The sequence below is a fragment of the Rhopalosiphum padi genome, chromosome 2 (assembly GCF_020882245.1).
Source record: "Rhopalosiphum padi isolate XX-2018 chromosome 2, ASM2088224v1, whole genome shotgun sequence".
In the NCBI taxonomy this organism is placed as follows: Eukaryota; Metazoa; Arthropoda; class Insecta; order Hemiptera; family Aphididae; genus Rhopalosiphum; species Rhopalosiphum padi.
Genome location: NC_083598.1, coordinates 57,038,373 through 57,065,744, shown reverse-complemented (window position 1 = coordinate 57,065,744; position 27,372 = coordinate 57,038,373). Strand labels below are relative to the sequence as shown.

Genomic DNA, 27,372 nt, shown 5'->3' with positions numbered 1-27,372 from the left:
AATTATTTTATAAATAATCAGCTTTCTATTCATTATACTGGAATATTTAAGTACAATACTAGGTTGTACTTGAAAAATCAAAATTATGTATTAATTCAATTTTCTGTTGTCCTGTACAATTGTAGTTCATCAAATCTTTTATATTTTCTATATTTTATAGTAAACATGACATAGATAGTTTAGACACTGAGAAAGGACGTAGATTACTTTTTGATACTAAAAATGAACTGTAAGGGGTTGAAAAAGGGAATGGTATATTATATAATAACACATTAACACCGTAACCACACGGTAAAAAATCAAAAAAAAAAAAACATCTAAAGTAAATATACATATTTTTAGTATCCTAGCAACCACTTAAAAGAAATAACAAACAATTATTTAAACATTTAAAAATACATTTATCTATATACATATATAGCTATATAAAAAAAATCCCTTTTACCTCGTTAGAGGTCAAATTTTGAAAATTCATTTCTTAGTGCGCCCTTACATTGCTTAAGAAACCTTTGGAAAAAATTTCAAGTCTCTAGACCCACTGGTTCAGTCTAGGTGTTGATGAGTGAATTACTAAATAGATAAAAAAACAATAAATAAATAAATAGATAGATGAAAATTCGTTTTCCTTTGTGGTCATAAAAATAAATACAACTATTAGAGAAGAATACGTATAGAGGAGAGTGATAATTTTGAACCGTGAAACAGGGGTAGAGGAAATTTAATGCGTTGTTCACAAAAATCATTAGAATAGACCCTGGTGTCGTTAATGCAACATCGTTGTCGACTAGCTCGGGTACCACTTGCCACCATGTCACCGTCGCCGATGGGACACGTGATTGTATAACAAGTGGGTGTCGTTCGGTTAGCCGTCAGAGGCGGTTTAGCGTGTCTACAACCGACCGTGCGAGGGATCACTCGAGTTGCGTCCAGTCGTAAAAAAGGTATATACGAATTGCGTCCTAAAAATACACGACGCAATTCGTGTATTTTAATCAGGGGTTCTTAAATAACTAACAAAAATAAATAACAATTATAAATATAATATAAGTCAATCAAAACAGTGTTTATCAAACATAATAAAAAAGTAAATAAACGTTAAATTGCTTAAATCCAATCAAAATTAATGTAGTCCATAATATAATAAATAAGTTAATTAATAAATAAAACATTGCGAAACTAAATGCTATTTACACATACATATAATACAAATCTTTACCGATAATCGATATAGTATAGGTAGAATAGAAATCATGTTTTATTGTTCACAATGACGAATGACGATGAACGAACTTGCTTATTAGTTATAAATAACAACGTTTTGTTATAAATGTTTTAAGTTTACTATTATAAATTATAATCTCAAATTCTACCAAAAAAAGTATATACCTATAGGTAGTTGTATATATAGGTACAACTATATTATACATTTATACATCATATATTATATTAATATTCTACGTATACAGTCAAACAGTCACATTTCACAAATTATTTTGTATTGTATTGAATACCTACCGACTTGATATTATCTTTATTTCGATAAGATACCATTATTACTATATACTATACTAGTTATTGGATTTTATAGCTGGAGATATTATAGTAATAACTTATCTATACGACTGTCGAGTGTCGACTTTTGCTAAAATAGTTGTATAAATGAATAAATTCAACAAAATTGCAACAAAGTTAAAAAAATCCCAAAAATTGCACATAAAACTCTTAGATTTGAATTTATACTTACATAAAACGTATTTAAAACTTATTAAATATATTAATAACTATTAAAAATATACCTCGGAGAACCCCTGAAAACGAAATAAAAATTCTATTATCTAACCAATATAGTGGGATGCAATTCATATATACCTTTTTAACGGGACGCAACTAAGGTGCCACTGCGTGCGACACCTGCAAAGTCGTCATACCACGGGGTGCCGGAGAACGTGCGTTAGTGACTTATCGCCAGATACCGTGTCTCCTCTTTCTCGTACCCTCAATCCTGCATCGCCTTCGTGCCCTATCCATCTGAACCACAATTTCACGTACGTCGTCGGTTCTTCAAAATCGGTGTATTAAAAATTAGAATGCGTTCATGTCATCATAGGTATATTATAAACCTTGGTTCGTACCTATCATGTGGTAGTCATTCCCGCCTCCCGAATCCCGATGCACGGCCGTCATACTTATAAAACATTCCAACCGAATTCTACGCCAATGACGAAACACTCTTCACACTTACGCGTCATATTAATTTGATGTTGCTTCAGAACTATAGAGTATAGGCCAGATACTGGCTGCATCCGAGTTGGGTCCGAAAATAATACTATTTTTAAATTTTGTACGAATTGGGTCCGTGTGAATGAAATGTTTTGTCTGAATTGGGTCCGGGCGTATCAAATGATGCGTTTGAATTGGGTCCACGGGCTACGTATTTATACAATTATATAAAATAATTATATTATATAATTATTATAAAGTACGAATATGGATTAAGGACGTACTTTCTGGCAATAAAATGATATCTTATCGTAGTAATATACAGTACGAAAATAATATTTTAGATTAGGTATTTTCTGCCGTTGAAATAATAATCGATGAACTAATCACTGATTATACCACACTAGTCAAAATGTGTTCACATTCCATACCTACATAATGGATAAAACTCAAAATATTATGTTTAGTGAAAAAGGTAAGCGTATAAACGTTATTGATGGCTTTAAATTTTCATTTCATAAGTATCTAAAAAATGACATCGAACGATGGCGATGTATAAAAAGAACGTGCAAATCTTTTTATAAGTGTGAAAATGAAATAATTATTGAAAAAAACATTACACACAACCATGAACCTGACGAAGCAAATATTTTAACCAGGCAGACAGTGAGTAACTTTTTAAAAAGAAAAGAACAAGAAAATCCTTGTGATAGGCCATCTAAGTTATTGCATAATGAATTACAAAATGATATTGAAAATCTAATACATAATGATTGTACTTTAATTTAAAAAAATATGCACTATGCTAGAAGAAGTATTCAACCGAGTATTCCTAAAAGTTTAAGTGATATTCATAAAATACTAAACGATTTCAAAATAAAAACAATTCGTGAAGAAGACTTTATATTAATTAATGACAGTGTAAATAATATAATTATTTTTTCAACAACTGAAAATTTAAACTTTTTATGTAAATCTAATACAATTTTTGTGGATGGTACATTTAAAAGTTGTTGTAAAATGTTCACACAAATGTTCACTATTCATACTACTCACAACAATCACTTTATTCCTATTATATTTTGTTTGCTACCTTCTAAAAGTAAAGAGTGTTATTCACAAACTTTTACACATATTCTAAATGAATGCAATAAACGAAATTTCAATTTTATACCTGAAATTGTTTATGCTGATTTTGAAGTAGCGATTCACACAGCTCTATTAACAGTTTGGCCACAAATAAATATTAAAGGATGTAGATTTCATCTAGGCCAAAACTGGTGGCGAAAGATCCAGAATCTAGGATTAAGTAGCGATTATAAAAAAAATACAAAATTAGGTAAATACCTAAAAAAAATTTTTGGACTTCCATTCTTACCGCCAAACTAAGTTGAAAACTGTTTTACAAACGATTTATTAAGTATTCAACCAGATGACGAACGATTACAAATATTCACGGAATATTTATTAAACAATTATATACATCCTGACGCTAAGTTCCCTCCAAGATTATGGTCTGAATTTAAGCCTAGTACAATAAGAACTACAAACGCATGTGAATCCTTTCACTCACACTTCAATTCTATGTTTTATTCTGCTCACCCAAATATATATCAATTTATACACGTTTTAAAAAATATTCAAATAGATGTTTATATTAAAATGAGAAGTCCAGAGGGAAAAAGAAGAAATTGTATAATATCTAAAGAAGAATTCGTAAAAGAAAAAATGACAGAAAAATATTTAAAAAAATTAATTGCTACGAATTCATAAAAACTGTCTTATAAATTTCAACCCTTAAATTAAAATATTATTAATCATTAAAAATCAGATGGCCGATAAACGATTGTAAATCAGGAAAATATTTAAAAAAAAACATTTTTAACCATACCTGTAGTAACTATAGATGTTATTTATAGACAGTCTTAAGTCTGTAAAAATGGAAAGGAAAATGTTTTTTATGGCACCCAACTCGTACAGTAGGCTATTTTACACGGGACCCAATTAGTGAACAATCTGAATCATGGGACCCAACTAGTATGCGCCGCAGATACTATATACCCAGTGGGGAATTTAATATATATGCACCCCGGGGCAAAATAATTTTTCCACCATTCCCCCATTTTTTGCCATATTTATATAAATAAATTCAAAGTTAAGCAATAAAAAAATTAATTTTATTAAACAATGAAACAAATCATAAAGTTGTTTTGCGATATTGTATTAGACAATTTAATAGTAATACATATCCTAACGTTAATCTAATATTTTTTATTCAAAGTGAATATTCCTTTCTTAAAATATATATATAATATAATATATATTATACAGATAATATAGAAAACGGAATCAACACTTATTATATGCACAAAGATTAAAATGGCATAATATATTAGATTAAATAGATAATATTTATTATTAATTATATATAATAAAATGGTCGATAGATTATAATTTTTTTCTTGACTTGAGAATATTACGCGACACTGTTTGCTTTGCTATGCGACCACTACCGAACGTCGTTGTTTTCAATCAACATTATTGTTATGACGTTTGTTCGTAATTAAACTACTATTTTTGTTGAACACGTAATTCTGTCAAATCCTGTTTATTCCCTTTAACTTATTACATTTCGGCAAATTATCAAATTACGTATTTTCTCGGGTAAATTATATATACCATCGTTTTATCGTGATTCGATAACAGTTATATTTAGAGTTTTTTGTCGTTAACAACCACCCTTTAAACAATAACCATCATGGCTCCGGGAGGTAAATGTGCTGGAAAGGTGATGAAAAAATCGTCCGACAAGGCCCAAAAGAACATCGCCAAATATGACAAGAAGCGCAAGCCAAACAGGAAAGAATCATATGCCATCTACATCTACAAAGTATTAAAACAAGTACACCCCAACATCGGCATCTCATCTAAAGCCATGAATATCATGAATAGTTTGGTCAACGATCTTTTCGAGCAAATTACCGACGAATCTAGTCGACTGACTCACTACGACGAACGTTTGACAATCACCAGTCGGGAAATTCAAACTGCTGTCCGATTATTGTTGCCCGGTGAATTGGCTAAGCACGCAGTCAGTGAGGCTACCAAAGCTGTCACCAAATACACCAATTCAAAATAGTTGGTATTATTGTTAAAACTCTATAAAAAGGCCATTTTTAGGACCACCGAAATTTTGTTTATAATGTTTAATAATAATATATATATTTAACTATTTCGTTGAAGTAATGTTTTTAATCAATGATCTAACCTATTTTTCACTTTACTTTACTATATTTGAAAATGTACATTACTATATTCATTGTTTAGTACGTAGCCAATATTAAACGATATAACTACAACTAATATATTTTTAATAAATGGTTGTATTGTGCGGATCCAACAACAAAATATGTATCGTTTACGCATCAGAAATTAGAATATTTGACAATGGATTTGAAAAAAATACAAATGTACAATGATAATATTTCATTTCCATTTGTTCACATTTTTATATAAAAATGTATGCAATGATAAGTTTTTTTTTATTGTTATTATTTTTATATCTTTGACAACTATAGTTATTAAGCCCAGTGCTTGATTTGGAAAAAAACTAGAAGGGGGACTCAGTGGATGTTGGATGAACGAACGTTCCACACAAAATTTAATGTCACATTACCGCGATGGGGGGATAAAGCCTGCCACGCGCTCCTTCAGCCACCCATCATCCTAAGAAACCATTACATTTATTATATAAAAATATTTTAAAATAAAGAAACACTTATTTATTTATTATATCGTATGACATTATAATATTTATATTACGATTTATAAAAATATAATCCATTAAATATAATAAAATATCTATTATTTATAGCATAATCATAAATATATGTTTATATAATACTTCTGTGGGCATAATCTTCAACCATAAAAACTAAGTAAAAAATAAACTTAGTTTATTATATAGTCGAAGGGCATAATACTTCCTTATCATTATATTTTACGGTAAGGAATTTTACATTCAATTTTTTTCATAGTCGATACAAATGTATAAATATTATGACTAGAGGTAGGATTTTTATGATTTTACATATTTATTTCTGGTCTATGTAGTTAAATGGGAGTGAGAAATCTTTACGATTCATGAAACACAGAATTCACAAGAAAAAATTTATTTTGCATAAAAAAGCATATTTTAAGGGTTAGAGAATATTTGAGAATATTTTTGTAATATCGGCATATAATGAACATATTTCACGTATATCAGCACTTTGATAAATACAATGTTCACTAAATGATTTATTTCTGGGTTTCTGGGTTCTAATAAAAATTAATCTCCAGGTATTCCTTATCGATTACGATATATTTAATATAATACGTCATATCATTTTCTTCAAATTGTTACAACTATCAAAAGTTTGGAAAAATCAAATACTCCCTTAGTTGATATGATAAATATTATCGAAAACACTTTGACACAACTTGAACAAATACCAGGAGAAAAAGTAGTAAAAACAAATATATTGCAACTTCAACAAAAAAACAAAGGATACAAATTTTTGAAAAATATTGGACAAATTCTTAGTGGAAATAACACAGTACAACTTCTGGAAAATTATTCACCGACTATGGTAGCCGACTTGCAATATTCTCCAGTGACATCGGTTGATGTCGAACGGTCCTTCAGCATCTACAAAAGTATTTTTACAAACCAGCGTACTAAAATGACACCGGAACACATTAAACAATAAATAGTAATTAATTGTTGTTGTAAAATTAATTAAATTAAATATATTTAAAACCAAATTAATAAAAAATAAATTTAAACTGAATTTTTTTTAATATTAAATGAAGATTTTGCATATTTAAGAACATAAAACATCATATATTTGGTATTTTAAAAGAATATTAAGAGAATATATTGCCTATTTTATATGACATAAAAACATCATATTTTAAGAGAATATAAATCCGACCTTTAATTATGACTATAGGTTAGGTTGTAGATATATTTTGCATCAGAAAAACTAATGATTTGCAAATTCACAATAATAAATGTTGAGTTCCAAACGATTCGTTTTTAATAAATAGATGGGATATGCAAAAAATAAAATTAAAAAAGAAGATGGAACCCGTTCCCCCGCATCCACCTCAATTCAAGTACTGCATTAGCGATTAACCTATACACTGTATATCTAGTCAACTTAAAAATTATCTATTCATTTATTATAGATTATGATTTAATTTACGTAAGATTTTTTAGTTTTTAAAAGCATAGGTATGCATAAACGTATTTACATTTAGAATGTTAAAATATTAAATTACAATAGCTAGTTCATACTTCATTACATTGGTGGCAGATTGACTGTTCTTCATGTAAGTTGAATATATAATAATGGGTGAAATGTGTATCGCCAACTCTAGCTCTAATGGTATTATGGTAACAATGTCTACTAAACGGGCTGTATTACTCAGGGGTCGCGATTTTGGATAGTAATTTAAAATGTGTAGGTACTTCTATTTACAAATATATTTATATATATAATATATTCCATGATAACACGACGAGATAGATGCCAGATGGTAATGGTAATTGGTAATTAACTCAAAATAAAGCTGTGGACCTGTGGTTAAAACGATACGTAAATCGTAAATCATTAGGTATATATTTAAAAAAAGAAGAATAATAATTTTAATATATTGAATTTTTTAAGTACTTTTTAACCCAGTATAGAATATAATATTATATTATGTATATAAAATAAAAATAAGTAAATGTAAATGACACGTAGTGCTCCTAAGCAGTTCTACCTATCAAAGTACTTTTTTTCCATATTGACCACTAACACAGGTAGCAAGAATTAAGTTAGCATTACTCCTTCTCATATAAAATTGTTTGTTGAAAAACTTCAGACATCGTTGGCCGTATCAGTTTGGTAAAAATAAATAGGTAAGTATTTAATCTATTCTGTGTAAGTACCACTATATTTATTGATTGTGAATTGTGATATAATATAGCCCTCTCCCCCACGAGTCCCGACTAAGACAGTATCAGCATTTGCCAGCTGAAATTAACACTAAATTTTTTTTGTGTTTAAATTTTCCACTCGTTATACAATATAATATGATTAGGTACGATTTCAGACTGCAACATCAAGACACATCAGTTAGGAAAACAAGCAAAAAATGTGCTCAGGTGCGTATTTAGATATTTTTGGGAGGTGCTGAGCGCTGAGGTGTTTTCTTCAACCAAAATTCCCTAATTCAGCCTATTTAAAAACAAGTTAAAAATTTAGTATGTACTTGCACAATTTTAATTTTTAATGTTGTACTAATAATGAAATAAAATATATAATAATATAACAAATTATATTAAATTTAAATATCTTTCTTTGCCTCTGTTGGCAAATTTGTCTAATAAAATGTCATCCAGTCCCTATTTTTTTGTAAAGACATGGGTATGTCAATGTTTCTATGAAATATTAATAGCTAAAAGTGCAAGTCCCACTAGCCTGGATTTTAAAGTTCTATTTTTTAAATACATTTTGAGTTTTCTCGTTCTCAACTTCGAAAAGCTGCGTTCAGCTGAAGCGGTGGATGTCGGATGATGGATGACTGGTATTAGTGGTATTATAGCTAGTAATTTTAGTAATTCATACATGTTTATGTACACTAAATTATCACAGACACTTTAAGCCTCTATAGCAGTTGTGAGTCATTATTTGTATTCAATTTTCTCCCATTTAGCTGATTTAGCCGACCGTCGTATTATCGGAAATATTTTTAGCTCATACGGGCTCGTATAATTATTAATTATTATGCAGCGATTGAGACGCGACAGACGCGTGTATTTCAGTAAATTGGCAGTAATAGATTCTACGGATTGAAGCCCCCCCCCCCCCCATAAATACACCCCTAAATGTGCTTATAAATTAAGAATACTGGACTAAATCAGCTGATGAAGTACCTAGACACCGAGTTCCTTCATCTTCATACATTTCTTCTGTAAGAAAGATAATCATCTAAATCTCTTTTGAGGCTGTCTCTTCAAATATTTATTCTGTTGTAAGCTGTTGTGAACCTAGTTGATAGGCATTAATAAATAACTAATGATTATATTTTGAAAAATTATTAATTTGTATACAATATCAATATAGAATGAAATATAGTTGCAATAATCAAATAAAAATTATAAATCCAAATAATAATATCACTTGAATATAATTCTAATCAAATTATCCTGTCCTAGATGTTTTAAGTGACAATAATAGATATCAATAGATAATAGTTACATAGAAAAAATTCAATAGGTTGTATAACTAATAATTAAAAAATATATCCTCCACATTAATTAATTAAGAGAATAAAGTTAATTATAAACTTCAAAAATATTGTTTCACAATACTTAACCCAATGGCTAATAACTTAGTAATAATAAATGCTTTACATAACATACTTAGTATAAATTATTAATCTAAATCTTAGCTTTTTGTAAAGCAAAAGGGGCCCGTCTATTGTGAACATCCACTGCTCTCAGAGCAAAATGATAAATATATCCTAAATCAAACACTTCTAGTTCACAAGCCATAGGCAACTTATCTGCTTCTATATTACCCTTATTTTTCCACATTGAGATGTCAGGATGTGCATCTGTTTCTTGGCATACAAATAATTCATACATCTTGATTTCTGCTGTATCAGATTTCAAATTCAAATCCCAAATTAATGTCACTTTATTTCCAGAAGTTTTGATTGTCATATTAGGTATTGGTGGTACATTTTTCCACAATGGTTGTGTGTTATGTGGCGGTATTAAGGGATAAGGTGGTGGATACTTTGAACTTAAAAACTTGAAGCGTAAATTATGCTGTTTAGCAACTTCTAATTTTTTTGCTGAATCGCAATTCGACAAATTTGTTTTTGATTTTTCATCAGTAATAACTTTGTTATGACAAATTTTTTTTTCAACAGGTTCCTTATTTTTAGAATTAGAAGAAACCATATCACCGACAAACATTGTCTTTGATTTTGGCCCAGGTTTCCGTTTACGCATAGTTGTAGATAAGCATTTTACATTACTTAACTTTTTTTGGCCTAATTCAGTATTTAGTGGGATTATTTTATTGGTACTATTAATTTTTACATCACACACAGAAACATTTCTTTTTGATAGCGGACCTGGCTTATATTTGACATTCAACATTTTGGAATTATTATCTGATACTGAATCAATATTATCATTTTTTGTTAGAATTAGTTTGGTTTTTGATGTATCAGTTGTAATGATAGGTTCATCCTCACTATCTGATGATATTGTAAATATTTCATGTTCCTTATTAGAATTCCCACGGAGCATGGCCCTAAACAATAGTTAAATAATATTAATATTTAGTAACCATGATATATTTTGATTTTTGGGTATTAAATGATTTGTTTTTGTATAATAAAATTAATTAACAGACCATGTTAATTTTACGTTAATAATTATATGAATATTAGATAAAAAAAATATCAAAATATAATTAATTACAATTTTAAAAATGGCTTAAAGCTATCAAATTGTTTAAAAATAAATTATTATTTTTTATACGTCTTACATGTTCGATTTGTTGCTAGTCCAAATTTTAACATCTTGACTAACTGAAGCAGCCATACACCTCTGTGGTTGAGCAAACATATCTTTTTTTAAATCTCTTTCAAAATTTTTTACTATTATATGAAACGCTTTGGCTTGAATCTCCAAATCTTTATATCTTTTTTTCCAAACCTCAACATTTACCAACTCTTTTGGGTCAATAATATTATCTTCATCAGTTTCATCATTCAAGATATAGTCAGTAATTTCTCTGTCTAATATATCATTAAAGGTTGATAAAGGGAGTTGAATTATTTCATTGTCTAATTCAATAGCAATTTGAGGTTCTTGTTCTTGGTCGTTGATTTCTTGAAACTCATCATTATTCATTTTGTTTTCATTCATAATTTTATACTGTGTTATTTTTCTATGCTTGTATTTTTTACTATAAATTAAAAATGCAAAATTAAATTAATCAATAACAATAAACACATAGAAAATGATTAGGTATTACTCTGTATAATGATTAATAATAATGTTAACATAAAAAATATACCTATAATATATACTTTGTACAATTATGATAAAAATATGAAATGTTACCAAAACATTGAACAGTAAGCAAATAAATAGATAGTAAATATTATATAGTACAATTTTTTAATTTGTAATATTTATGCATGTGTGAGAGATGTAAGGATTTAACTCCTATAAATTGAATTACTGCACCACTGTGATACATTAAATTGACTGAATTATATATTGTTATTGAAATGATATATTAGCACCAAACAAGTCATTTCCATAGGGTCAAAATTAAGTTAAAATTATTACAATTCAATGGAAAGTGGAAACTATGTTTCAAATGAAAAAATATATATAATATATATAAATATATCAGGATAAACGATTAAAGCCCATTTTGAAAAAAATCCGAGCTCATTTTCTAATTATGACAAAAACTTCAAAAATACAAATTACTATTTCTTAAAATAAAAAATAATTGAACACTAACCGATAGATATGTAGCGTAGAATAAGCAATACAAACAATACAGAAAAGTTCCTATTGTCTACATTGTCTACAAACGATTCCGATTATACCACATAATAATAATATATCATCAAAAATTATCGTAGCTGCTCGATAATTACAATTTGTAAAAATCGTATATTTATATAAACATCACAGAATATAATAAATTTAAACAACGAACAACGAACGCCGGGAGGTTAGAGCAACGCAGAAGATACGCATTCATGAGTGTCCAGTGTCCACAGACTGCTCAGTGCTCATACCTTTAAACACGTTCTTAGAAGATATAGTCAGTGTTTCCAAACCTTTTTGTAATGGCGACCCTCAAATTTACCGCTTGTTGGTAATGCGACCCACCTACCCTAGAAAAAAATGTGATCGTATAATATGATTATATATTATTTACTTATGAGTAAGATTAGCCAGTCGCGACCAGTTAAAAAAATTTCGCGGGATCCATAGGTTGGGAAACACTGGCTTAGATATCTTGACCGTGCCTGAAAATATGGTTTTCTGATATAATTCCCGTGAGTAGCACGCAAGCGCTTGCGTCGTATTAATATTTTGTTCCATGGAAAGTTTAATTTAATTTAAATCCCAAACATGGTCAAGTTAGTTTAGGTTTATATTTGTATTTTCGTTTCAAAAATTCAAATTAATAATTTTTATTATAATTTACCGCACTCCCGAAAACCTGAATTCCGTACGTTGATTTTCTGTGTTTTTACTTGATATGTAATTTTAACCGTACGATACCGGATACTGGATAGTGTGTGCTGTACTACTGTACACAGTACACTATATTTTATTACATTATATTTATTGGTATTATACTGGTTTCATCTATTACCACCAAGTAAGCATCTACCGATTTAATTGTATAAAATATAAAAACGTTCGACCAGCTCTATGCTCTATTTACTAATTTACTATTGCATTAAATTTTGGGTGCAGTACTGCAGTGAATGTGTTTATCAAAGTGTAATAACTAATAAGGGTTATGATTCATGGCATACAGTGAAAATCTAGTTCACTACACTGTATTTTTGGAAAAATGAACCCCTACTGAATTTTTACATAGATTACACCATAATTTTCGAATACAAATGTCTGAAAAAATAATAATACAAATGAACATATTATCATTCATAATTAGACATATACATTTTTAAATCTCAAACTATTAAATTTGAAGGTCTGATTAAAGTATAAAATTAACGTATGCATAATAATACTTATATTATTAGTTGAAATAGCATTTGCGGGGAAAAAATTTAAACCTTCATATCTTAGAAATGAACCTTTAGGTAATACTCTATCTTATTTTATAACATTATTTACTATTTCTAAACATACCACATTGTCGGAATAATCCAGTAGATTGTATGGATGCGGTTAACTAATGTTCATTATTATAATTTAATATATGTTATGCACTAATTTAAATTTCAGCATAGTATCTAATAATTGTGTGGTTATTGGATGTGAAAGTATACATTTTCAATTATTGATCTTGACTACAACATTTGGGTAAATAACCGGAAATGTTAAGCTTCTAAATTTGACTAAAGATCAAGTTAGAAAGTCCTTTCAAATTTATGGATACCATTTTGATTTAGACTGATAGTCTAATTTACATAACGATAAAATTGCAATTGTATTATCAACAGGACAATAGATCACAGGTTAGAATATTTACAGTTTACTTAATATCCATATTCCATGGTCATGAGACATTAGTCATCGCCAGGGTCTTGGATCTTAGAATATTATAGACCGGGGGTGGCCAACCCAAATTAATTTGAGGGCCACTTAGGAAATAAACTACAATCCTGCGGGCCACATATAAAATTATATTAGTATTTTGCCCATAGGCGTAAATTAGGGGGCTTAGCCCCCTCGAAAATAATATAAGTAAAATATTAACTTTCAATTCAATTATTGTTGGAACGCAAATAAAAAAAAAAAACGTTACAAAAAATATCTATTGTGTTAGTATTTCTGATTCCATTACCTCAGTCCATAGCGTAATAAATTTTAAAGTAGGTTGAATCTAGTATTCTGGATTCACCACAATATTATTATTGTTCTATGACATTATGTGTTATTCTGTGGTTTCACTGCGCCGAAATCGATATCTTGTTGTTTAAAGATCATTGTTTATTGTCTAGGACTCTAGGAGCTATTGGATATAAAAAGTATAAGTATTTAATCAACAATGTGTGTTGTGAAAAACAACATACATTTTTCAACTGGCAAAAGCAGTATTAGTTTAGAAGTTATAGATTTGACTTCAGTAACTTCTAAAGATATATATCCAAACATATATAAAGCTTATGCAAGTTGCACTGACTCTCCCATAAGTTCGTCTACATGTAAACGTAGTTTTTCAGCAACGAGAAGAATAAAAACATGGTTAAGGACTTAAGGTCATCTATGTTGCAAAATAGATTTAACAATTTAGCTATCATAATTATAGAAAATGATATTTCCAAAACAATTGATAGAGAAGTCATTCATTTGCAAAAATAAATAGATATATTGTTTTAAAATAAATATTTTAATATACATAACAATATAGATAACAAGGTTGTTACTGTAAATTAATATTAAATAATTTTGTTATTCTTTATAATTTGTGTAACCATTATTATCTTTCTTTTTTTAATTTTCTTTCTTCTAATATATGTACGAGTAAATTTATAACACCTATAGTATGTTTAAATTAATCATGCTTAGCTTTTCATGGTGTTTAGGGTAATATTATATTTGCAAGTGCAGAGAGCGGCTTTGATATGCCATAAAGTATTTTTAAATATTTAGCCTCCTCTAAAACTATGACAAATTTTCATCTATGATTTTGCCCCAATACAAAAAAAATTGGAGTAAAATTGTTAAACAGAATTAATTATTATTATAAAATAAGTTAGGTTAGGTACGTTGTTAATAATAAGGATATTGCGTTTGTGTGGGTATTCTAGAATATTTTATTGGCACAAAATTAATTTTTTTTGCAAATGTTTGATAGATCTCGAGGGCCGTGGGTTGGCAATCCCTGTTATAAACTAATCAAATGTCAAGTCGCGTATGAAACGACGTTTTTTTTTTTTATCATAGAAAAATTAGGATCAAAGTTAATATTATATTTCCACATTAATTGTTAGAGTAAAATTATTTAAATAAATATATATTAATTTAATAGACCATCGAACCAGTAAATTGTTTAAGAGTCGATTGGTTTCAGTGGCGGCTCGTAGTGTTAAAAATAGGCGGTGGCGCACAAAATAATAATTAATAATTAACAAGCATTGACCATCACAAAACAAAAACCAACGTTAATTTTGAAAATCGGTTCGCAGTAGTAACTGCGCAACAAGTTGCATTGTATTTCGCTATCCCCAACTCATCAACAGTACGTATTTTGTACGGCCGTGCACACCTCACCTGACAGTGTTGCACACAAATATTGGTGTGTACAATTGCATAGCTCTTTTTACTTTAATAATATGGTCACACGACGAATCGCGGACAAAGCCCGTTTTAAAAAAGTTATAAACGTGTTTATAAAATCGAAAAAAAATGTAATAATATAATGAGTATAATATATAATGTTTACAAACATTATTAAATTTTTAAAATAAATATTAATTATATAAAATATTTTGTACTTTCAGACTTTTTGTCGGACTATAAAATTGAATCCGGACTTTTAGTCCAACTTTTTTTAAAACGGACTTTTTGACCGATTATTGGTCAAGACATACCTAGAAGTTCTTTTACCTAAAAATATTTTATTTAGCACCCCGATATTCTTAATGAACAGTTTACAATAATAAAGTTCTAAAAAAAATGATACTATTTTAATAAAATAGCATGTGTGCATTTTCTTATTTTCATTTATAATTATATAATTTATTATTAATTTTAATAGGTATGTAGATACATATTACATGTATTTAAAAATATTAACATATAATCACGCGATATCTTAGGAACAACAGTATAAACATTTATTTGAACTAAATACATTTCAACAAACCATGAATTGTATTTTATTTATAAACACATCAACTAAACTAAACAAAAAAAAAAAAAAAAATAGTATATATATATAATATAAAATGCCATGTGATGCATTTGCACCTGCACACATGCCGCCACTGATTGGTTTACTGTTTATTACTAAGTGTTGGTTCATTAAATATTTAGTTTTTAAAAACATAATATTTAGTTATGTGATGTTTGACAGTCAATAAATAACGTCACACCAATGTCCAGCTCGCCGATTAGTATTTTTATTACTAAATTTAAATTGTTGCATGCCAGTACCACTATCAGCTCGGCCTCGACTTCTGTATTAACTTCCATATATATACTTAATACAACCTAGACATTATATTAAAGAAAAGAAATAATAATACAATCGTTATAACTTAAAAGTTATACTACTTATTATCATATTATGATTTATATATGATTTGTTTTTGGAAAAATTAATTAAACTTACCATATTAATAATAGAAAAATAAATGTCTTATAAAATCATTTAAAAATATATACTAACTGAATAGTTTTGTGTAAACAATGCAATGAACAAAATATTTGTCATTGAATTAAGAATTTAATTGTAAATGTTACAGGCCAGTAGATGACATACTCGAATCTTTTTTGTATTCAAAACCTATTAGAACAGTGACTTACGATTTTCTTTGGCTTTATATCAATCTATTTTTTCCCGACAACCGTATTTACTATAAGAGTATTTTGACCGAAAATAAATGGGAGCTAAACTTACAGTCCACCTTTTTATTGTTTACCAGTGAGCAGTGGCCTATTATTATATTTATATATATTAGTGATATATTTTACATTTGGTAAACGATCAAGATTCTGCGATATTATCAACCGCCATGTACAAAATGTGAATATCTCTTTTCGACCATAACTGAACATAAATAATGTCTTAATAACAATACGGGCAGACAATTTAAAATACAAGCTCATTTGTAAAAAAAAAAATAATTTCGTTTCTTTCATAGAAACTTATTAAATTGTTTTAAATTTAATATTCATAGAAACATTAATAAACACTAATTTTAATATATAAGCTGTATTTAATTTTATTTTATACAAAATAAATGTAACTTTTTTTTCTTTATTTTTGGCAAAGCTATATACTGCATACATAGCTTGTGTCCTAACCACACACACCACTGCAGTTTAACATTACCATACAAGGGTTAGGTCAAGTTTACAATCTGATTTATTATACTAATAATATTTTTGTTATACATAGCTACAAAAAAATAATTATTAATTATTCCAACTGGTAGCAAATATATAGTTTAATCTTTACAATCACCCAAAAACTCACTACTTTTGTTTTATATACAAGGGCAGCAAACAAAAACACAGTATTTTTTCCATTTGGTATATAATAAAATAATACATTTGCTATCAACAAATTACAATAAGTGTTATATAGGCAAGGTATTTGTTTATTGCCAAAAAAAGTAATACAAGACGTTCATTAAATAAATTACATTTTACTACTCATAATGTACCTGCATTAAATATTTAATGCATAACATGTACATTATAATAATTAATATATCGATATTTACATTGCATGTGATTTGTTTTAATATACCAATTGGGATCGTATTCAACACTTTCGTATATGTTATATGTTCTGATTTACGTATTTCTACTAAAAATGTACAATATTATGTTATAATAGTTTTACAACGAAAGTGTAATCTAAATACACAAAACAATAAATAACAATAATTATTAATTTTAATGTTGTACTTAACTTTGGGATTTTGATTTTTGAAATTTGTATAAAACAATAGTTTTATAAATATATCATAGTTACAATAAAATATATGAGCTAATAATGTCCGATAAAATAACAAATATAGTTGGTTTCATTATTATGTTGCAATTTAATTAGAATTATACTGAATAAATTGCAACTTCTTATTTTTTAGTAATTGTATGCAGTTTTAAATACGTGGACAAAACTAAGTTAGCAAAAATAAAATATAATTTAAGACTTAAACTAAAAACAAAAAAAGGAAAGGAAAAAAAAAGACCGAGTATGAAAAATAAAATAAGTGCAAATACAATATATCAATAATATTAAATAATTAAAAATACTCCAAATTAAAGTTAATAAAAATGATCTTGAGATTTTATGTTAACGTTATGATGGAGTTTAAAAGTACTTAATGATATAAATACATAATTATTTAAACTAGTTACTCGGTATAATTTTTTTCTATATAAAAAAATTTCATTTGTTTTCATATTATATAACATTTAATTTTTAAAATTATACTTTGTTGTTGCGTACCTAGATATAGAAATATATATTGCATCAAGATGAGTTATTTTTTGTTTTTTCCTTGTTTACCAGATCCTCTGGGTGGTGTAACTGGTCTGCCTGATGATAATCCTCCATACATGTACTTTCGTTTGTCGGCCGGCTAGAAAAATATTTATTTTAAACAATCAATAGGACTATAATGCTAATAACTAGTTGGTTGTTATTTCAATACTTTTTTGTATGTTAAATTAACACTTAATACTATACAAAATATTTAAAAAAGAATAATTTAGTTTAGTTAGCAAGTTCAAAAATGGGTGGAATAAGTTATCATAACTGTGTCAAGATCCCGAGATTGGTTACCTTGAAGGTACAAGCGCTGCAAATTTGGTTAATATCACTTTGTTTATGGACTGACTCTCATTATAAGTAACCAAATGGACTCATCATACTTATAAGTTTAATGATTAAGACTATACCTTATATTAATTAGTAATTATATTACGAAGGGTACCTACTTTAATGAATAAAATAATATAAATTTATTTACTCAGAATTAAAAAATACCAATTTTCAATTGCTCCCAAAATGTATATAAAAATAAATTTTAAATTAAATTAAAATACAACAGTTAATATCTGTAATTATTAAAACATCTGAAGAATTAGATGTTTTAACAATATACAGTTTAAATTTTTTACCTGGAAACATTATATGTTACCATAGTACATAATAATACAATATTTATACAAATTAAAGAAAACAATCATTTGATCAAATAACAGTTAATACTGAGATTTGAGAAGTCTGGATATACCCTTTAATGATAAGTGATAATAAGACTGGGCAAGTCCATATCAATGTAACTAAATGAAAAAAATTTAATTTTCTAGTGGCTAAAAAATAAATACTTAATTTTATTTATACCATGAAAGAATTCTGAGGGCAACTATGGTATCTTTATGATATAATAAAAATAAATAAGGGCCCCGCTAAAGGATATGATGTTTTTGAAATGACTGCTATCAATACTTAGAGGTTACATTATTTTCAAAATGGTTGATATCTACTTGTCAATGGATACCATATCAACACCACACATAAAGAAAACAATGGCTTTTTAAATACAGCATTTTCTAGGACACCTGATTTCATTGCATCTTCACATTGACCTATCACTTACCTAGTAACCACTTTTTAAGAATACATATTGGCTATTACCTCAAGATTACATTAGCAAACCATATACTCTTAAAAATCTTGCCAAAAATAAAACACAAGAAATTGAAAAGATTTCACTTATCATGCTTGAAAGGAGTATAGACACTTTTTTTATTCGTCTACAAGAATGACTCGACAAAAATGAAATAACAGAAATATACTAGTTAATGTTATAAATAAAAACAATTAATATAAAATGGTTCTAAATTACATGTGTGATAATTTTTTTCAAAAACATACCTCTTGCTAGATCATTTATGATATAATTCTTTTTTAATAAACTAGTAAGTAATCATACACATACACCATACACAGTACACCCTAATTTTATTTTTTTTATACATATTTACAACTGAATTATACATTTTTTTTTTTTTGTGAACGGGCCAATTTCCAACATTATGCAAATAGTGAATTTAACAAGCAAATATTTCTTAACACTTCAATAACCACATACCAAATAAACAACAATTAACACTAATCATGCTAATTTTATAGATAACTTTATTAATTAATACCAGGTTTTAAACAGAACTATGTATGAATATGTTAATTAAACATTTAAATTAATAATAAAAGGTAGGATTTGGCATACTCAGATGACTCGGGACTGCTCTTATCATTCGTGCAGTTAAAAAATTAGGTCAATAAGAAAAAAAATATGAACAACTAAAGGAAAAGGATTAAAAGATTGCCCATTGAGACTTACTAATTAGACAACGGAAAAGATGCATTAGCATCATAGAATTTTATGCGTCTCCAGTATTTGAATCTATCAGTCTTTAAAACAAATAAAATATGTTTAAGTATTATTTTTAATTTAAACTAAAATAATTTTTCATTATAAAAAACTGAAAGTTTACATTTTTTTAAGTTGGAAATAAAAGTTGCATAAGATTGTATTAAAAAACAAATAATATTCATGTATTGAAATACAAGTTATTTCAATTAAAACCAAATACAAAATTCCCATAATATGTAACATAATTTCTTGAATTATATATTTTATATTTATATAATACTTGGTATAATATAAGTAAATAAAATTAAGTTTTTTTAACTAGATAGAATCATATTTTTATGCATTATTCTAATGAATTGAAAAATACATAATATTCTAACCAAGCTCACCCTAACACAGCTATGTCCCTTACTAAAGCTAATAATACTTAATTTCAGTACAAAAAATAATACTTATAATAAGTTCCAATTATATGAAATCAATTTAACATCCATCATACCTTTAAGATCTGGAATGAGCACATTAGAGTTTCATCAACAGACATCATTGCTCCAGCATTGTCAAACTCTCCACAATAATTTGGTGCTGAAAATAAAGTGACCAACTGACGCTTTGCAAAGAACTCATAACCATCCTCTACAACCTAAAAATAAAATTATAAAATTAATTAACAATATTAATTTTATTTAAATATTTACAAACCTGGTGAGCTCTACATATAAGATCGAAATCATGTTTATGCAAAAATTTAGTCACAACCTCAGCACCAAATGTAAACGAAACACCTCTGTCATTTTCTCCCCAGCCCATTGTATCCTTTAAAAAAATGTATTTAGTTAAAATTATAAAAACTCAAAAATATAAATAATAAAATATTATTACTTTGTCAGGATCAGACCAGAGCAAGTCGCATAATAGTCCCTGATCAGGAACATCTGTTGGCCTCATAATTCGCCTAATTTGTTCCATTGATTGCAAATCAGGACTAAGACCACCATGACAACAAAAAATTTTTTCGTCAACAATTGCTGCCACAGGCAAACAATTAAAACAATCCGTAAATATTTTCCAGAGCTTTATATTATACCGCCGTTTACCTATTAATAAATTATTACATTAAAGGTTTATAACATTTTTAATTATTACTTACATTCATCATAAAATCCATATATTCTGTTTATACTAGCGCATTCATGATTGCCACGTAAAAGGAAGAAATTTTCGGGGTATTTTATTTTATATGCCAACAACAGACAAATCGTTTCCAGAGACTGTTTACCACGGTCGACATAATCACCCAAAAATAAGTAATTTGACTCTGGGGGAAAACTGCCATACTCAAATAAACGCAGTAGATCATAATATTGACCGTGAATATCCCCTAGAAAAAAAAACAAAAACATTTTACTTTAAATCAAGAATATTTAAAAAATTTAAAATACATATATATTATAAATACTAATACCATACAAATCTAGTTGCAAGATTAACATATTAAATATTAAGGAATTTCCACCTAGAAAAAATATTTAAATAATCTAGAATTGTAAGCTTTTAAATTTACATATTATTAGTTTTAAGCAATTTAAGTATTTTCTTTCACTTGGGTCCTGTATAGTAACAAAGAATTTTTAAAACACATTACAACTACAAATTTAAACATTAACAAAACAAATTATTCAATTAAACGACAGGACAGTTGTTTATACATATTAATACATTCGATTATTTTTTTTTTATATTCCTTGATAGTAGTTTCAAACAAAAAACAAAATTTAATTATTTTTGAATTTCGCAAATTCTTTTTTTCTTTGGTAATATTTAAAAATCTTATATACATAAAATATCATTAGTTTAATGATTAATTGATACAAGACTTATTTTCTCAAACTTGCTACACTTAAATTTTATGTAAAATCTTAACCTAAAGAATATTTATGATCTCATATTTCTAACAAATTTTTAATTAAAAATAATAAGTGAAGAAATAAGCTGAAGTATCATTGCAGACACTCTTTTATTTAAGATGTCAAATTATGTATCCCATAGTATTATACCTTATTGTATAATACAACGTGTCCCAAAATTCCCATATTACCCTTAAGATCTCTGTAGAGATTTTTTTTTTATTTAAATGTGAATTTTATGTGGACATAATACACGAGGGATATCAAGAAAGTAAGAGTACTGAGGTTCTCACGACCGTAAGAAATATTTTTTTATTATGTTTTCTACACTGCTGTATAGCTTTCCTCCTCTCCTTTATAACAAGACCATAACAAATTCAGTATGTTGAAAACTGTGGTCACAAGAATTTTTCTCGTGAAAAAGTCGATCAAGTCTGCCGCCAAGTGCGAAATCTGCACCGTCATTCATTACCTCTTTGGGACGCTATAAACTGGAGGGTGATAATTTTCTCAAGTCTATTGTTACTGGAGATGAAACTTGGGTTGCACACTATACGCCTGAAACCAAGAGACAGTCCAAACACTAGCGTCATACCAGTTCACCCTCAACCAAAAAGTTCAAAACCACCATTTCCGTAAAAAAATCAGTGTTTTTGGACTACATGATTGAATATTTACCTCATGGAGAGAACCATCAAAGCAGCAAGGTATTGTGAAACACTAAAAAAATTGAGAAGAGCAATTCAAAATAAAAGGAGGGGTCTGTTAACAAGAGGAGTCTGCCTGCTGCACGAAAACACCAGACCCCACACAGCCAATGTCGTGAAGCAATTTTTGAACTCATTTGGATAGGATGTTTTGAACCGCACTCCGTATTCCTTGACCTGGCACCTTCAGATTACCATTTGTTCACTTCCCTGAAGAAGCACATAGGTGAAAAAAAATTTTCTACTGACGAAGAGGTGAAGGGGCAGTCGAAAAGTGGACAAAGGATGTGACGGCAGACTCGATCGACATTTTTCACGAGAAAAATTCTTGTGACCACAGTTTTCACAAACTGAACTTGTTAAAGTTTTGTTATAAAGAATGGGAGTAAAGCTATACGGAAGTGTATTGAACATAGTAAAAAAATATTTCTTACGGTCGTGAGAGCCTCAGTACTCTTACTTTTTGGATATCCCTCGTACACACCTAATTAAAGTTTTGATTAGAATGGAAATAACAATATCAGTGTCTTATCGTTAGGTTAGCTCAGTGATTCCCAACGTGGGTGCTACCGCCCCCTTGTGAGCATTTTTTATTTTGAAGGGGGCTCATCTATCATTTAAATTTTTTTTGTTTATAACTGATTGTAATGAAATATATAACTGCGTAGAATAAAAACTAATTTAAAATACCAAATGTAATCCACAGAATTACGTAGGTATAATATGTATAGAGTATAGACTCGTAAATAACATCAAAATAATAATCTTATCGGACTATAGATTCTAGATACTAGGCAGGTACTTGACGTTATTATTGTCTTATCGAAATTATCGTATGGATTCCGATAAGTGGAACATACTCGTAATGGATACGAGTTGTTTTGACTCAAACAAAAAACTATGTACCCTCAACTTTGGAAAGAAGTGGAATTACTAATTATGGCTTTTCCGTCGACATACCTAGTCAAAAAAGGCTTTATTGCAGTTCAACTACTTTTGACCAAATCAAGAAACAAATTAGAAATATGTGAAAGAGGAGATTTAAGACTAATACTGACATCTATTGAGCCAGATATTTCGTTATCAGAAAACCATCAACCTCAGGACAGTCATTAGTCACATAAGTATTTTTTATGTTATAATTTTATATTAGCAAATTCAAAATCAAATTATATAATACATATTATTAGTAGGTATTTAAATATAAAATTAACTAAATTGTACTGTTAAAATGCTAAATGATATTTTGTCTTAAATTAATAGCTTATTAAAAAATAAAACGTTTATCATTTTAAAAAATTTATGCGGCTGGGGGGGGGGGATTTTTAAAATATAAAAGAGGCATTGAGTAAAAAAAGGTTGGGAAACACTGGGTTAGCTGAACAGCAAAACTGGTTACATATTTTTAAGTACTATTATTATCATGAATTGAACCTAAAATTAATAAATCGAAGTAAAAACTTTAATTAGGTATGTATAAGTATTGTCAGGCCAAAACAAATATTTAATTATTGAAATGTGAAACAAGTAATTTTTCTTAAATTATATGAATTGACATACACAAATACCAATTATCAAAAATTGAAATTTTAATTCTTAAGAGGACGTCGCATACGAATGTGTTATCTCCGTCTTAAACACACACGACATAGTAAATTTTTGTTTACCAGTTTCAATAGTGTGCTTTTAGATTTGATATTAGAGTGAATTGACCTATAATAAAATTTTTAGGTAAGAACATTATCTGTGTTCTCTCGTTGGTTTTTTATGATATTTTAATTTTTAGGTGTGTTATGAGTATGAAAAATATAAATATTTGAAAATGCATTTAAAAATTAAAATATTGTAAAAAACTAACAAGAGAACACAGATTATGTTCTTACATAAAAACTTTAATAATAATTAATATTTACAAATTGTCATAAAAAAAAACCAGAGTTTCATCAATCAAAATTGATGAAATATCATGCGTTTTGTGTTTTGCTAGGTAACAACAAAATTGGTGTTCTTGGAAATTCAAAAACATTATTGGCTTATTATTTGGTCAATTTTTATTCAATTTAATATTTTTTTTGTTTTGAACTGTTTTAAAAGTATGATCAACAAAATATCTTGAAAATTTAAAAAACTTAATGGCATTAACATTTTTTACTTTCTTGATTTTTAATAGTAGTAATAAGCTAGCTTTAACATAAAATATTAATGAAAGATCTGATATCACACTCAAGCGGTATAACAATTTGAATCCACAAAAACGTCGACGTGAACAATCCCAAAATTTCTATTTTTTTTTAAACTTTTTTCAAAACTATAATAGCTAAAAAGTTGGTTGATAGCTCATTAAAAAGGGATTATTAAGTAGATACAAAATGAGAGATTAAAAATTTTCAAAAAAAATTATTTAATTTTTCAGTTAAAAAAAATAGTTATTCTTAGCTAGATTTTCATTTAGTGTGGTAGATTACCAAAACTGGAGAGCAGATTTTGTTAGATTCACATTGGCTAGGAGAAGTGCTGTAAAGATTTTCAGAACTTTTAACTATAAAATATAAAGTTTTGAAAATCTTCACTAGCCAATGTGAATCTAACAAGACTCCAAATAACCAAATCCGCTCTCAGATATCTATCTCACTAAATGAAAATAAAATACATTATACATACATATTGCATACGATTAATAAATTTCTAAAAATTGATAATCAAGAAAGTTTACATGTCGATTTCTGACTTGGCAAGCGGTTTTTAAATAATTCTTGAATTATTGAAAAAAAAAAATTAAATCTTATGCTATTCAATCAGAATTTCTATATTAATAACTGTAAAAAAAAAACCAGCATTTAAATATTTGATTTTCTATGGAGATATTAAGGGTGATACGTGACTTTTGGGACATACTGTATATATTACTTATTGTATTGCATTATATAGATAATAAATAACAATAAATGTTAAACACTTAATATTGAACAATAAAACCTTTAAAGTATATAATTTATTAAAGTAATAACAATTTTTTTAAACTAATAATTCAATATCAAGTTCTCTTATATTAACGAATATGTATCAAATATTGATGGAAAGCATATTCTAAAGTACTACCTATTATTTAAACTAACTAAAATTTCAAAAAGAATGCTGATCTATAAATACTCAACATATAATTACATTTTAAGAATTTTATCAAGTATAAAGGATACTTTTTGATCAAAATATAAGGTAAGATATTTATTCCAATTTAATACCTAACTATAAATTTTATGTTTGAACACAAACATTCTGAAGAAAACAATGAAGGACAATCACTCAACAATATTTATATGAAATAATGGATTAAAAATCTGAATTATGTTTATATAGCCTGTAATTAATTAGCAATTCAATTTATTAAATGTAAATAGATAATCTTAAATTGCAGCATTTTAGATCAACTACAAGATTAATTTTTAAATGTTTAAGATACAAATTTATTTAAATTGAGTTTAATAAGTAACATGATATAATTTGGAGTAGGTACCTAAACTTAAACAAGAAACTACTACAGCATTTTATGTATTTGACAGCATACAATAACATATTACATTACATATATAGTGCGGCCAAGATATCCAAATAACACGCATAGTACAATAACCAATTTATAGTAACAATTAGTAACAGTGTATGGCTAACAACCACGTAAACTCGACATTCAAGGTAGGTACTCACCACATATTTTCAACGGTGCCTCGAGTTCCAATAGTATAGGTTGCGATAGGAAAATCTCCCTGGACTTGAGGCACAGGCCCCGAATTTCACCTTCAGAGAGCTGAACGTTCTTGCCTGGTCTCGCACCGCGCACTGTTGAACAGTTACAACAATCGTTACAAATGAATCGTCGTCGGTCCTCAGGACCGACCAAAATAGGTACCCAAAGACGGACGGCAGCGCCGCATTCGCGTTATGGCCCGCCGGCGGCTTACCTTCCAAGAGTCTCGAAATTATGTTGTCGATGTTCAATTTATCACTGTCTGTCATTGTTTCGGCGTGCGCGGTGTGTGTGTCGTGATTATTGTCGTGCCGGAGTCCGTGGTCGTGGTGATAGTTGTAGCCGCCGCCGCCGCACGATGCTTGATGTGATGATCGAGTGTGATGTTAAGCCGGCGTGCGAGATGCAGGTACGTGCAAATGACAGAGACGCTGCGAGTTGATGGTACTCGGTTTTGTTTTACAGGAAGCCGGATAAAAATAATAAAATAAAATATTTTGTTTACGTTATCGCGACCGACGAAAAGGGAACGCCGTCGTACTCGTCCCGACTATGTAAAGTGAAATGACTGAAATGGCGTAGTTCGGACGTTACGTCATCAACCATTTTTTACACTCACTACCCCCACCCCGCACCTGGGATTGTTTATTCTTCCACGACGTGTACCGAATACCGACCGTTTTTCAAAATCACACAACATTATTATGGTGGGGTTGTCGTCTGGGTCGGCGACGGCGTCTTGTTAGTAAAGTTGTTCCTACTTCTTCTAACGAATTTTTTGATTTTCTGTTCCAAAGAAAATAATAAATAATAAATAATATAACAAATTAAATAAAACAAAAGTTGATGTATTGTAAACTAAACTAATATGGTTATTGGTTATTAGTTA

General features: G+C 28.3%; 3 protein-coding genes across 5 annotated transcripts; 1 reads left to right on the top strand and 2 right to left on the bottom strand.

The window, feature by feature from the left end:
• The first annotated feature begins 4,801 nt into the window (after positions 1 to 4,801).
• Positions 4,802 to 5,392, top strand: LOC132923140 (histone H2B-like). The gene has a single exon (XM_060986972.1). The coding sequence runs from the start codon at positions 4,979 to 4,981 to the stop codon at positions 5,357 to 5,359; it is 381 nt and encodes a 126-aa protein (XP_060842955.1). The 5' UTR covers positions 4,802 to 4,978; the 3' UTR covers positions 5,360 to 5,392.
• A 4,030-nt stretch (positions 5,393 to 9,422) lies between these two features.
• On the bottom strand, positions 9,423 to 12,222 carry LOC132922629 (uncharacterized). 2 transcript variants are annotated; one of them, XM_060986240.1, is made up of 3 exons: positions 12,136 to 12,222; positions 10,818 to 11,240; positions 9,423 to 10,580 (listed from the first exon to the last, which is right to left on the bottom strand). In XM_060986240.1, exons 2-3 carry the CDS (start codon positions 11,198 to 11,200, stop codon positions 9,695 to 9,697), a joined length of 1,269 nt encoding a protein of 422 aa, XP_060842223.1. In that variant the 5' UTR covers positions 11,201 to 11,240; positions 12,136 to 12,222; the 3' UTR covers positions 9,423 to 9,694. The 2 variants fall into 2 exon arrangements, with proteins under 2 accessions (XP_060842223.1, XP_060842222.1); XM_060986239.1 differs by lacking the exon at positions 12,136 to 12,222 and adding an exon at positions 11,811 to 12,101.
• Positions 12,223 to 17,307: 5,085 nt separating this feature from the next.
• Positions 17,308 to 27,067, bottom strand: LOC132919353 (serine/threonine-protein phosphatase alpha-2 isoform). 2 transcript variants are annotated; one of them, XM_060980914.1, is made up of 7 exons: positions 26,698 to 27,067; positions 26,444 to 26,575; positions 21,275 to 21,505; positions 21,007 to 21,221; positions 20,827 to 20,940; positions 20,624 to 20,767; positions 17,308 to 18,321 (listed from the first exon to the last, which is right to left on the bottom strand). In XM_060980914.1, the coding sequence occupies exons 1-7, from the start codon at positions 26,750 to 26,752 to the stop codon at positions 18,223 to 18,225; spliced, it is 990 nt and encodes a 329-aa protein (XP_060836897.1). In that variant the 5' UTR covers positions 26,753 to 27,067; the 3' UTR covers positions 17,308 to 18,222. The 2 variants fall into 2 exon arrangements, with proteins under 2 accessions (XP_060836897.1, XP_060836898.1); XM_060980915.1 differs by having other exon boundaries at positions 18,223 to 20,162.
• Positions 27,068 to 27,372: the final 305 nt, after the last annotated feature.